We start from the raw sequence: 14103 nt of genomic DNA, 5'->3' as shown, positions 1-14103 counted from the left end.
TCTTCTGCCCTCTGACTAATGCTTTTATTAACTCCACACCTTCTCCTAATTTCCACACTTCGAATTTTCTGCATAATATTTACACCACACATTGCCCTTGGACAGGACATCTCCACTGCCTCCAACCGTCTCCTCGCTGCTGCATTTACCACTCAAGCTTCACACCCATATAAGAGTGTTGGTACTACTATACTTTCATACATTCCCTTCTTTGCCTCCATAGATAACGTTTTTTGACTCCACATATATCTCAACGCACCACTCACCTTTTTTCCCTCATCAGTTCTATGATTAACCTCATCCTTCATAAATCCATCCGTCGACACGTCAACTCCCAAGTATCTGAAAACATTCACTTCTTCCATACTCCTCCTCCCCAATTTGATATCCAATTTTTCTTTATCTAAATCATTTGATACCCTCATCACCTAACTCTTTTCTATGTTCACTTTCAACTTTCTACCTTTACACACATTCCCAAACTCATCCACTAACCTTTGCAATTTTTCTTTAGAATCTCCCATAAGCACAGTATCATCAGCAAAAAGTAACTGTGTCAATTCCCATTTTGTATTTGATTCCCCATAATTTAATCCCACCCCTCTCCCGAACACCCTAGCATTTACTTCTTTTACAACCCCATCTATAAATATATTAAACAACCATGGTGACATTACACATCCCTGTCTAAGACCTACTTTTACCGGGAAGTACTCTCCCTCTCTTCTACACACCCTAACCTGAGCCTCACTATCCTTATAAAAACTCTTAACAGCATTTAGTAACTTACCACCTATTCCATATACTTGCAACATCTGCCACATTGCTCCTCTATCCACTCTATCACATGCCTTTTCTAAATTCATAAATGCAATAAAAACTTCCCTACCTTTATCTAAATACTGTTCACATATATGCTTCAATGTAAACACTTGATCTACACATCCCCTACCCACTCTGAAGCCTCCCTGCTCATCCCCAATCCTACATTCTGTCTTACCTCTAATTCTTTCAATAATAACCCTACCGTATACTTTTCCTGGTATACTCAGTAAACTTATTCCTCTATAATTTTTACAATCTCTTTTGTCCCCTTTCCCTTTATATAAAGGGACTATACATGCTCTCCGCCAATCCCTAGGTACCTTCCCCTCTTTCATACATTTATTAAACAAAAGTACCAACCACTCCAACATTATATCCCCCCCTGCTTTTAACATTTCTGTCATGATTCCATCAGTTCCAGCTGCTTTACCCCTTTTCATTCTATGTAATGCCTCACTTACCTCCCCCACACTTACATTCTGCTCTTCTTCACTCCTAAAAGATGGTATACCTCCCTGACCAGTGCATGAAATTACTGCCTCTCTTTCTTCCTTAACATTTAAAAGTTCCTCAAAATATTCTCGCCATCTACCTAATACCTCCATCTCCCCATCTACTAACTCCCCTACTCTGTTTTTAACTGACAAATCCATACTTTCCCTAGGCTTTCTTAACTTGTTTAACTCACTCCAATTTTTTTTCTTATTTTCATTAAAATTTCTTGACAGTGCCTCTCCCACTCTATCATCTGCTTTCCTTTTGCACTCTCTCACCACTCTCTTCACCTTTCTTTTACTCTCCATATACTCTGCTCTTCTTATAACACTTCTGCTTTGTAAAAACCTGTCATAAGCTACCTTTTTCTCTTTTATCACACCCTTTACTTCATCATTCCACCAATCACTCCTCTTTCCTCCTGCCCCCACCCTCCTATTACCACAAGCTTCTGCCCCACATTCTAATACTGCATTTTTAAAACTATTCCAACCCTCTTCAACCCCCCCACTACTCATCTTTGCACTAGCCCACCTTTCTGCCAATAGTCGCTTATATCTCACCCGAACTTCCTCCTCCCTTAGTTTATACACTTTCACCTCCCTCTTACTTGTTGTTGCCACCTTCCTCTTTTCCTATCTACCTCTTACTCTAACTGTAGCTACAACTAAATAATGATCTGATATATCAGTTGCCCCTCTATAAACATGTACATCCTGGAGCCTACCCATCAACCTTTTATCCACCAATACATAATCTAACAAACTACTTTCATTACGTGCTACATCATACCTTGTATATTTATTTATCCTCTTTTTCATAAAATATGTATTACTTATTACCAAATTTCTTTCTACACATAGCTCAATTAAAGGCTCCCCATTTACATTTACCCCTGGCACCCCAAATTTACCTACTACTCCCTCCATAACATTTTTACCCACTTTAGCATTGAAATCCCCAACCACCATTACTCTCACACTTGATTCAAAACTCCCCACGCATTCACTCAACATTTCCCAAAATCTCTCTCTCTCCTCTACACTTCTCTCTTCTCCAGGTGCATACACGCTTATTATAACCCACTTTTCACATCCAATCTTTATTTTACTCCACATAATCATTGAATTAATACATTTGTAGCCCCTCTTTTCCTGCCATAGCTTATTCTTCAACATTATTGCTACTCCTTCTTTAGCTCTAACTCTATTTGAAACCCCTGACCTAATCCCATTTATTCTTCTCCATTGAAACTCTCCCACCCCCTTCAGCTTTGTTTCACTTAAAGCCAGGACATCCAGTTTCTTTTCATTCATAACATCCACAATCATCTCTTTCTTATCATTTGCACAACATCCACGCACGTTCAGACTTCCCACTTTGACAATTTTCTTCTTATTATTCTTTTTAGTAATCTTTACAGGAAAAGGGGTTACTAGCCCATTGTTCCCGGCATTTTAGTTGACTTTTACAACACGCATGGCTTACGGAGGAAAGATTCTTATTCCACTTCCCCATGGATATATAAATAAACGTGTGCATGTACGTGTAGTGTGACCTAAGTGTAAGTAGAAGTAGCAAGACATGCCTGTAATCTTGCATATTTATGAGACAGACAAAAGACACCAACAATCCTACCATCATGTAAAACAATTACAGGCTTTTGCTTTACACTCACTTGGCAGGACGGTAGTACCTCCCTGGGTGGTTGCTGTCTACCAACCTACTGTATATATATAATATATATATATATATATATATATATATATATATATATATATATATATATATATATATATATATATATATATATATATATATATATAATAATAATAATAATAATAAGTAATTATAATCAAAATATGCTAATTATGACTCGATATTAAATACCTTAACACTGGTTAATGAGGATTAAAGCCTATCAGCTCCCCGAGGGTCATTAAGACTGCTCGTGATTCAACAACAGTCAAGAATACTTTTGTTTTAAAAAAAGTGATTTCGGAAACCTCTCAGTGTATATACAGCGAGAGGATGGCACCTCTCAATGTATATACAGCGAGAGGATGGCACCTCTCAGTGTATATACAGCGAGAGGATGGCACCTCTCAGTGTATATACAGCGAGAGGATGGCACCTCTCAGTGTATATACAGCGAGAGGATGGCACCTCTCAGTGTATATACAGCGAGAGGATGGCACCTCTCAGTGTATATACAGCGAGAGGATGGCACCTCTCAGTGTATATACAGCGAGAGGATGGCACCTCTCAGTGTATATACAGCGAGAGGATGGCACCTCTCAGTGTATATACAGCGAGAGGATGGCACCTCTCAGTGTATATACAGCGAGAGGATGGCACCTCTCAGTGTATATACAGCGAGAGGATGGCACCTCTCAGTGTATATACAGCGAGAGGATGGCACCTCTCAGTGTATATACAGCGAGAGGATGGCACCTCTCAGTGTATATACAGCGAGAGGATGGCACCTCTCAGTGTATATACAGCGAGAGGATGGCACCTCTCAGTGTATATACAGCGAGAGGATGGCACCTCTCAGTGTATATACAGCGAGAGGATGGCACCTCTCAGTGTATATACAGCGAGAGGATGGCACCTCTCAGTGTATATACAGCGAGAGGATGGCACCTCTCAGTGTATATACAGCGAGAGGATGGCACCTCTCAGTGTATATACAGCGAGAGGATGGCACCTCTCAGTGTATATACAGCGAGAGGATGGCACCTCTCAGTGTATATACAGCGAGAGGATGGCACCTCTCAGTGTATATACAGCGAGAGGATGGCACCTCTCAGTGTATGTACTCTCAGGGGTTACATTTCTCTCAGTGCACATATACTGAAAGTTTACACTAATCCCTACTTTTGGCATTAAGTATTATTGTCTGGTGGTGAATAGGTCACCCTGCAGCCTTAATTAAGATCCTAGTGTAGTTAATAAGCTTCAAACACCATTAAACACCCAACTGTACAGTCTTAAATTAGTTTTTTTAAAAGAATGGATCGGTAAGCCAGCTGAAGGCATCTGTCATATGACCAAAGCCTCCAGTGACGGGTTACCAGATGACTGAGACTCTCTTCAGAAAACATTAGTCCTGATATAAGAAACTGGAGATACATTTTCCTTCCAGGAATCAAACTTGCTAACCTCCCATATACCCAGACGCTGTGCGACTCCTTCGGATCCAACACCTCCCAGAGGAATATATTAACTAATACTTAAATTAGAGTTTAAAACTAGTATATATTAACCTGCTACAAAGAAGAAAGCGTAGTCAGTGGGAGGGTGACCGTTCTCACCATGTTGCCAGAGTGGGAGTTCAACACAGGACACAGGGATCACTCTGCCTTCCTCGTATACATAACCAACCTCCAGTCTGAACATGGACAAGCATTATTATTATTAGTAGTAGTATGGTTAAAATATACATTTAACATTTAGGTAAGGTAGTCAGTCCCTGAGGGGCTGATTACTTCATCTTTTGCATGTAGTTTCACTATCTTCCAGTTATGTTCTTGAATTTGTACTGATAAAGCCACTGGATGGCGAAACGTCTATAAGAAAGATACCCAGATGTTGCACATGAGTCTATTTTTTCAACAAGTGAAAAGTTATGCACTTTAAAGGTCTTCAGTTTTATATATGGTTGTTGACTACACCATACTTCAATTATTATGTTCATGTGGGAAGTGATATATTCTCTGGGAGAGCGATAAACATGTATGGGTGATACAAGTATGAGGAGTCACAGAGTACCTCTTCACAACACGACGAACAGTACTCATGTTCCAACCTTAAAGTTGTTTGTTATTATTTACTGTTCTTTAAGGAGTTCTTTTAAAAAAAAAGGAGAGAATACCTTGAACCTCAGAATGCTATATAACCCTGACAAACATATTATCACTTCCCCATACATATATAAATAATATTTTTTAGCCAGATTTTAACCAGTGAAAATTTATTTGACTAGTAGGATCATATAATGAAAACAAGATGGCCACTATTAACATCATAGAGAGTGTAGATACATCTATATTGCATTGACATTAATGCTAGAATATAACAATTAACACTAGTATACAACACCTAACACCAATATATGCAGAGTGGTAGGGTAAAAAAAATTTGACTCTAGCTATAACTAATCCATATCCTTCATTTCTGCCAATTTCCCACCTTAGACAAACCTCAGCCTCATTAAGAAAACTGTTAACCAATCTGCATTATAACAATTTATGCCGTAAAGCAGGTTTAAGGTCCTAACTGAGAGCAGGTTACAGGCTGGCAGATGACGCCCACGTTGCCCTGCAGACCGTCCTCAGTGGTGAACATATGTAGTCCGTACCGGTGCATCAACTTCCACTCGCGCTTGTAACCTGCGGCAGTGGAAAACATTTGGACTTAAAATCCACTGACAGATTTAAAGCATGGTAAAGGAAATTTTAGTAAATATTCAGCCAATGCAAAGAACTGATTACTTCTCGAATTTCACTGACAAACTGAATTTTTAGACCATTCTTGTTATAAACTAAATAAGTTACTACAGCCGAGTCAACTATTCTCAAGAATCAACTTGTTCATTATTGTCAGTCAGCAAGCTAGCTGCCAGAAAGGATAACAGAAGCCACATATTTATTTTACACATTTTATATATGCAGTTATTTATTTTACGCATTTTATTAAGTGTCTCTACTTACGACAGTGCTTTTCAGCACTATAATAATGGCACCCTGCTTACCATATTTGTGATCTCTCAAGGAATCCAGCCTGAGGACGTAGGGATGATCATCCACTACTACTGCTCCCTCCAGCCTGCCCATCTGCTCGTAGTGTGTGTGTTGAGCACTGATGGTAATAACGACAATATGAGCAAACGTAGGAACATCAGGGACAATAATTTTATTGTTTATAGGGTTGGACCGGTAAGTCAGCGGAAGGCCTCGGTCATATAACCAAAACCTCCAGTGGCGGGTCATCGTATGACTAAAACCAGCGTCAGGAAACAATTGTCCTGTTTCCTAACGAATCTTATCTAACCTATCCGGGACAAGAACTCGATACGGCATAAGCTGCTAGTAGCCCCATAAATCCACAACAACAACAACAAGAGGAATAAACACCTGGCAATTTGATGATAAAATCCAAATATGGACAGAAACAACAATGAGATGTGTACATTATAACTTCCTAATCAGATCCTCTTCATCTGTTTGACGTTAAAATATATACGTCTTCCCTCTTTTTCGTATTTCTGTCTACATGTGGGCTTCAGTTTCTTATATAAACAAACATTTTTAAGTGTCACTAAAATAAACCCTGGGCCTTTAAAACAAATTTTTAATACCAGGAACTTGTGGGAACCTAAACTTCTGGTGACTTTAATAACAATTTGATGGGAATAAAATAAAGCCACAAGTTGAAGAATATGTTTTTATTAGAACTATGTTTCTCTGTGTAGAACTTTATTAAGTAAAGCCTTGATAAAGCTCTATATAGATTGTAACTTGTGTCTTTGATATTGTCGGCAGTATGCCATTTTGAGCCAGTTTGATGCAAGACAGTTTCATGCATTAATGTTTTTAAATGTCCTGGTAATCTAGGTACTTTTGCAGTGGCATTCCACTATTTCTAGAATCCGATAATTGCACGTCGAGGTTCTGAAAACATCGTTACCCACTTTAAACACAGTGAAACTTATTCAATGAGGATCTGGCACTACCACTACACACACTATGTGCCACTGTACCTACTTAGCATCTAGAAGCGTTAGTACTTAATTTAGATGCCAGTACGGTACACGTGTTAGGTGACCCGACACTTAACATGGTCCTGGAAGCACCGGTACTCACTACTAACTCAATGGCCTAGAAGCAGTAATCACTTTAGATGATCCATTGCTTACCAAGATCGTGGAAGTACCAATACCAGCTTTAGATGATCGGACACTTACTGAGTAAAGGTACCAGTTCCCACCTTAGATGATCCATTACTCACTCGTTAAGGGTTTTGAAGTAGTCAGGAGACCAGGGCTCTCGGGCGACACTCCGGGCGAGGGCCCAGGCGCTCATGTCGGTGTCGAAGTCAAAGTATGGCTGACTACTGGTCCACTGTACATCCAGCTCCACCCGGTGCCTGGACAGTGGCTCCCCTCGCAACCTAGTGCCAGCAAGTGCCAAAACACACCGTTAACCACATAAATAACACCAACTCCTGCCCAACCCGTCAGAGTCAATAAATCGCATATGGGTTCCCAAAGAAAAAAATATACCCATACACTGTACTTAGCGTTCTCCTTTGAATATAAGAATAATAATATTGGACAAACATTTTCTTGATGCAACGAAAAACGTTCCGACAAGAAATTAGAAATGAAAATAAAAATGCGCATTAAGGTGTTTAGTGTTTTAATGTGATTGTAATAATCAAAAACACTATAATGTCAACAAAATTAATCTGATAAAGTCAGAGAATATTAGTTATACTGAAGTTCTTATTAACACCGTAATTTTCTATAACAGCCGAAACGGGTGGTACCTCCCCCGCCTCTCTCTCTCTCTCTCTCTCTCTCTCTCTCTCTCTCTCTCTTCCCTCAAGGAAGGTTCCTTGATGTTGGTTAGGGGCTCTTGATTTAGGGAATTGGATCTGTGCTCCAGTTCCCTGAATTAAGCCTGAATGCCTTCCACATCCCCCCCAGGCGCTGTATAATCCTCCGGGTTTAGCGCTTCCCCTTGATTATAATAATAATAATAATCTCTCTCTCTCTCTCTCTCTCTCTCTCTCTATATATATATATATATATATATATATATATATATATATATATATATATATATATATATATATATATATATATAATATATATATATATATATATATATATATATATATATATATATATATATATATATATATATATATATATATATGAATGAATGGTGTAAACTCACTTCATGGGTCCGGTATACTGCAATCTCCAGGTAGACATAGGTACGAGTGGTGTGATTTTCAAACCCTCTGCGACAAACTGGTCATCATCTCCGAACATCAGTGAGTCGGGCATCCTGGGCAGCTGCAGCAGCCCCAGGTTGGGTATCTGTGGAGTAGCAGCTCTTACCCACACGAATTTTACGCTTATTTTCAATAATTTATAACTAGATAATTTGGGTCACTGCGTAATCTGAGAAAGGTATCCTAGTATTGCATCACCACAGTCCCTTGTGTCTCACTGCATGCGAAAGGAATAGTGCAGAGTGAAGTGGAAATAAGTCACTTTGTCTGACTTTTTTTGGAGTTATCCTACGTAATCTACACATATTATGCTATGTATGATAATTTATGTAACTGTATTTATGTGTACCTCTGCCTGGTTAAGCTTACTTACAGCGTATGTTTCCAAAGCAGTTAAATATTTGCACTGAAGATTCAAAGCGAATCAGAAAAGTATCTACAAGCTATCACATGGACACTAATATCCTTCCATTCAAAATGGCAAATTAGAACATACACTCCCCTAAACTAATTTAAACCATCCACTAAGAAACACCAGCTTTAGAGCCAAGCAGAAGAGGCATTCTCTTATTATCTCAGAGGGATTATTTGTGCAACTACGCTGAAATCCTGAAGCCAATATGAAGTGACATTCTCAATTTATTACATGGAAATCACTATGCTGTTTAAATGCATATAATTAATAAAAATGTAATTTTCAGAGCCCAGTAACAATCCGAACTGGAAGTCTAAAATCGACCAGGGATGGTGAAAAAGGCAACTACAGAGAGGGACTATACCGACACGCTACGCTTGTGGACAAGCTTTGTCAGTCAATGAATTATTGAAGATTCCTGACCCTGTGAGGTCATCAAATTCAAATTTTTATGTCCTTTTAATGTTCTACAAGGATAAAATAGTTTACATTTAATAAAACATTGTTAGGCGCAAAAGAAATGCATTTCGACCCTAAAATACAGTAAGGTTATTTTACCCTGGTCTTGGTGAAGAGTGAGGTGATCTTACCCTGATGTAGAGAATACCATTGAAGACCCCACATGGTCTTCTGGCGGCGGCGGCCACGAAGAAGTGTCCATTCTGGCTGGCAGCGCTGAAGTACACAGAGTCGAAGGCCTGTTGTATACCAGACTATCTTAGTAACACATAAACCGTAAACTTAACACGGTTTTAAAACTAGGTATGATAGGGCTTGAGGAAATCTCTTACGTGTAGTTTAGAATTAGGTAAGATGTTTCAAAATTTTCTTTTCTTTTTAGCTTGATTTGTTAGATGACAACAGGAGGCAAAAATAACTATGCTAATAGCTTTTATAGATCCTTAGCTGTGTTCAAGAGGGAGCTAGACCAGCCGGGCTGTGGTTCGTACGTTGGTTTGCGTGCAGCCAGCAGTAACAGCCTGGTTAATCAGACTCTGATCCCCCGCGAGGCCTGGTCATGGACCGGGCTGCGGGGGCACTGATCCCCGGAAAAATCCTGAAGATTTGAGAGTGCTCCTCGCTTTTTCTTTAGTATTCCGTAAAATAAACTTTGTTTTCTGTTCCATATGACTGGAGTATTGTTTTCTTTGTACTGTAGCGGTAACTAAAATATTTTCTCCTTTCTCTAACACTGCATGATATTTCACCCGTGAGATCTTATAACCTTGAAAATTATGAAGGATCTCAGTTTCACTCCGTGTAGTTTTCTGTTATTACAACTTTTCACTATCGCTTTCCTTTTCTAGAAATAATACTAAGTGATTTTTTAACGTGTATGTTCAGGACCCCAATGGATTAGATTTAGATTTTGCCACCGAAGTGGCTAGTTTATTGTGCACCTCACATCCATCCTGTGGACGGTAGCGCAAGAGTATATGGATACACAAAAGACCTAGGAACTAGGACCCAAAAGGGTTAACAGGTGTACATGTGGGTTTTTATTTATCTACATATCTGCAGTTCACTTATCTGTTACTAGCAAATTTAGAAAATTTGCTTAGTATATCTGGTGACCCCATTGGAAATAAGTCAGGCTGACTTTTTTGGGTTATCTAGGTAATCTACACATATGCTGCTATTTATGATAAATGTAACTGTATTTATGTGTACCCGTACCTGAATAAAAACTTAATTAAGTCCTGGAGTGCGAGGTACATTACTTTCACTCTGAAGGAAGGTCGAGGATGTTGTAGTTCACGTAAGTAAGTTTATTCAGGTATACACGAATACAGTTACATAGAGACTAGGATAACCCAAAACAGTCATACGGACTGACTTATTTCCATTGGAGTCCTTGTTTTATGTTTTAATGAGTCACACTACCCTAGTGGAAGTTACAACCGGTCTGTGAGAGTATTGAAATCAATAATTATTGGTTTCTGTGAATTACACAGCGCCTGTTGGGGGGGATGGAAGTCGTTCAAGAGCCCTTTACCTGCGTCACGGAGCCTACCTTGAGGGGGGTTTCTGTGCAACAAATGGAAAATGCCTTGTCTAATATTATTCTACCTCTACATGAATACACACACAGAGGAGTAGCAGTTACTCGATACATTAACGTTGGAAGCTGATGCGAAGAGACGTCCCTAAGTTATTGCACAGAAACTGCTATGCTATTTGTGCGTGTAAAAGTTGCTACATAGTATATACATAGATTAATTACAATGTGAGATATCCTTTAAGTAAGCTGAGGCGATGATGAAAGTTTGAAGCCAATCAGAAGATGTGTTCTTGAGTTATCTCACAGAAATCAAGGTGGAAAAAAATTCTGGGGATGCCAATATAACTCTTGATACAGAGCATTTGTGTGCACTAAGTTACTTTGGACTCGCTGTACGACTAAGCATTTTTTTTACTTTGATAAAATGTAACTGAAAGCGTTAAGAAACTGAGTCTGAGTGAAAGGAAACGTGAGGTATATGTCCCAGCTTATATATTTTGAGAGTTTAGTCCCTATTTTAGGCATAAAGTGTTTTTGTCTGGTGGTGAACAGGTGGCATGCAGTTAGTGGCCTCTAAACACCATCAACAATCGTCATAAAAACTGAGGGAGTAAAACGAGGATATATAGCAAACCAAGTACTATACCTTAGGATGTTGTGAGAGTTCCTGAGGAAACTCCATCATCTCTGGAGTGGAGAGAGACTTGGCGGTGGCCCCTCCATCAGCCTCGTCACCACCTCCACTATCATTTATCTGTAAACACAACTAGCGTGTCAATATCTCTCCTTGTACTGGCATTTTTGTTTGAATGGCCGGTTAATATTAAGTGTAGATGCTTGGATTTCAGCTTAAATATGAGTTGTTTTGTAAATGTATGTATTTTCTCCAGCATTCAGAGGATATGCATGGAAGACATTTATTTTGTTAGGTTTATTTAGGTAGGTTAGTTTAGGTTAGTTTAGGTTAGGTTAGGTTAGGTTAGGTAAGGTAAGGTAAGGTAAGGTTAGGTTAGGTTAGGTTAGGTTAGGTTAGGTAAGGTTAGGTTAGGGTAGGTTAGGTAAGGTTAGGGTAGGTAGGGATAGGTTAGGTAGGGTTAGGTTAGGTGGTTAGGTAGGGTTAGGTTAGGTGGTTAGGTAAGGTTAGGTTAGGTTAGGTAAGGTTAGGTTAGGTTTGGTTAGGTTAGGTTAGGTTTGGTAGGGTTAGGTTAGGTTAGGTTAGGCAAGGTAAGGTTAGGATAGGTTAGGTTAGGTTAGGTTTGGTTAGGTTAGGTTAGGTTAGGTAGGGTTAGGTTAGGTTAGGTAGGGTTAGGTTAGGTTGGGTAGGGTTAGGTTAGGTTAGGTTAGGTAGGGTTAGGTTAGGTTAGGTTAGGTTAGGTTAGGTTAGGTAAGGTTAGGTTAGGTTAGGTTAGGTAAGGTTAGGTAGGGTTAGGTTAGGTTAGCTAAGGTAGGGTTAGTTTAGGTTAGGTAAGGTTAAGTTAGGTTAGGTAGGGTTAGGTTAGGTTTGGTTAGGTTAGGTAGGGTTAGGTTAGGTTAGGCTAGGTTAGGTTAGCTTAGACTTGGTTAGATAAGGTTAGGTTAGGTTAGGTTTGTTAGGGTTAGGCTAAGTTAGGTTAGGTTTGTTAGGGTTAGGTTAGGTTAGGTTAGGTTAGGTTTGTTAGGGTTAGGTTAGGTTTGTTAGGGTTAGGTTAGGTTAGGTTAGATTAGGTTTGGTTAGGTTAGGCTAGGTTAGGTTAGGTTAGACTAGGTAAGGTTAGGTTAGGTTAGGTTTGTTAGGGTTAGGTTAGGTTTGTTAGGGTTAGGTTAGGTTATCAGCATAGCTGCTGATCCCCTACATGTGTTGTATAGCTTATCTGAGTACCACAGTTAGCACCATCCATATGTTTTACATACACGATCCCTTGCAGGCCTAGGGACTAGTTTGTGTTACGTCACGTGATTCGCATGTGTGCCTGAGTACCTCTGTAACGCCCTCAGTTACAGTTAGACCTACCGAGCAGCAGCACGCAGGCTGGGCCTCCCTTACCACAGTCTGATAATATAGTGTTACCAACCGACCAGCTACAACCATCTATTCTCCAACGAACCCCGACGACAAGGTTAGGTTAGGTTTGTCAGGAAACAAGACAATATTTAGGTACAGGTACACATAAGTAATTATGCAAATTTAGGCGATTACAAAAAAAAAAAAAAGTCGGACAAATGACTTATTCCCATCGAAAAAAAAATTTTGACTGGTAAATTAACCTAACCAAAGGTAATTTAACCTAACTTTAAATTAGGTTATAATAAGTTATAATTTTACATAAGGTTTTGTTACCAAAAACCAGTTATTATTCGTACTTAGCCAAAATATTAATGTCTCCCTCGCACAACTCAATATTAAAAAATACATAATAAGAAATTGGCAACTAAACTCGACATTGACCGAATGGATTAATACATATGTAAGGACATGTATGAATAACCTTCATACATAAGTACAGCTCCATACATACTGGATGGAATAAACAAACTTGAAACTACGTGTCGCCTGGACATCACTTTCTCATGTCACTGACTTACCTTGAATATACCTGAAGAGGGTTTCGGGAGTCAACGTCTCAGCAGTCAAGTCTGAGACCCCTGACATTTATTGTGTTGTCTCAGTTTACTCGTGGCTCCCCTGCTTTTCATTGGGGGAATATTGCACCGCCTACAGAGTCTTTTGCTTTCATACGGAGTGATTTTCGTGTGCAAGTTTGGTACTAATCACTCTAGGATTTTCCAGGTGTATATTAACATGTATCTTTCTCGCCTGCATTCCAGGGAATACAAATCAAGGGACTTCAACTATTCCCAGTAATTTAAATGCTTTATCGTACTTATGTGCGTCGTTAAAGTTCTTTGCACACTCTCCAGCTCAACAATTTCGCCTCTCTTGAAGGAAGCAGTTAGTGTACAGTAGTACAGCCTAGACAGAAGCGATTTGAAGAGAATTATCATGTTCTTCGTGTCCCTAGTTTTGAAGGTTCTCATTATCCATCCTATCATTTTTGTAGCAGATGCGGCAGATACATTGTTATGGTCTTGGAAGGTGAGATCCTCTTACATTATCATTCCCAGGTCCTTCACATTTACGTTTTCGCTCTATTGTTTGATTAGAATTTGTTGTATACCCTGATACACTTTTAATTTCCTCAAATTTCCCATATCCGAATAGTTGAAATTTCTCTACATTGAGCTTCATATTGTTTTGAGTGGCCCATCTGAAGATTTGGTTGATATCTGCTTGGAGTCTCGCGGTGCCTTCGATGGAGGACACTGTCATGGCAATTCGGGTGTCATCCGTAAAGGAAGACAC

The 14103-nt window shown here is 39.3% G+C and overlaps 1 protein-coding gene and 1 long non-coding RNA gene across 2 annotated transcripts in view; one reads left to right on the top strand and one right to left on the bottom strand.

Annotated features, from left to right (window-relative positions):
• The window catches only part of LOC128694133 (uncharacterized), a 59850-nt gene that overhangs the window by 19217 nt on the left and 26530 nt on the right, over nucleotides 1-14103 (bottom strand). The window contains exons 3-9 of the mRNA XM_070093677.1: nucleotides 11410-11517; nucleotides 9352-9459; nucleotides 8286-8431; nucleotides 7333-7494; nucleotides 6077-6183; nucleotides 5603-5714; nucleotides 4590-4714 (exon numbers count right to left, since the gene is read on the bottom strand). Of these exons, the coding sequence (XP_069949778.1) occupies nucleotides 4590-4714; nucleotides 5603-5714; nucleotides 6077-6183; nucleotides 7333-7494; nucleotides 8286-8431; nucleotides 9352-9459; nucleotides 11410-11517 (868 nt within the window). The remainder of the gene's footprint in view (nucleotides 1-4589; nucleotides 4715-5602; nucleotides 5715-6076; nucleotides 6184-7332; nucleotides 7495-8285; nucleotides 8432-9351; nucleotides 9460-11409; nucleotides 11518-14103) is intronic.
• The window catches only part of LOC138853927 (uncharacterized), a 4914-nt gene continuing 3519 nt past the window's right edge, over nucleotides 12709-14103 (top strand). Inside the window, exon 1 of the long non-coding RNA XR_011393120.1 lies at nucleotides 12709-12859. This is a non-coding gene — a long non-coding RNA (uncharacterized lncRNA). The remainder of the gene's footprint in view (nucleotides 12860-14103) is intronic.

Source organism: Cherax quadricarinatus, chromosome 43 (genome assembly GCF_038502225.1).
Source record: "Cherax quadricarinatus isolate ZL_2023a chromosome 43, ASM3850222v1, whole genome shotgun sequence".
NCBI classification, from domain to species: domain Eukaryota; kingdom Metazoa; phylum Arthropoda; class Malacostraca; order Decapoda; family Parastacidae; genus Cherax; species Cherax quadricarinatus.
Note: the sequence above shows the minus strand (reverse complement) of the source record. Positions and strands in the feature narration are given on the sequence as shown.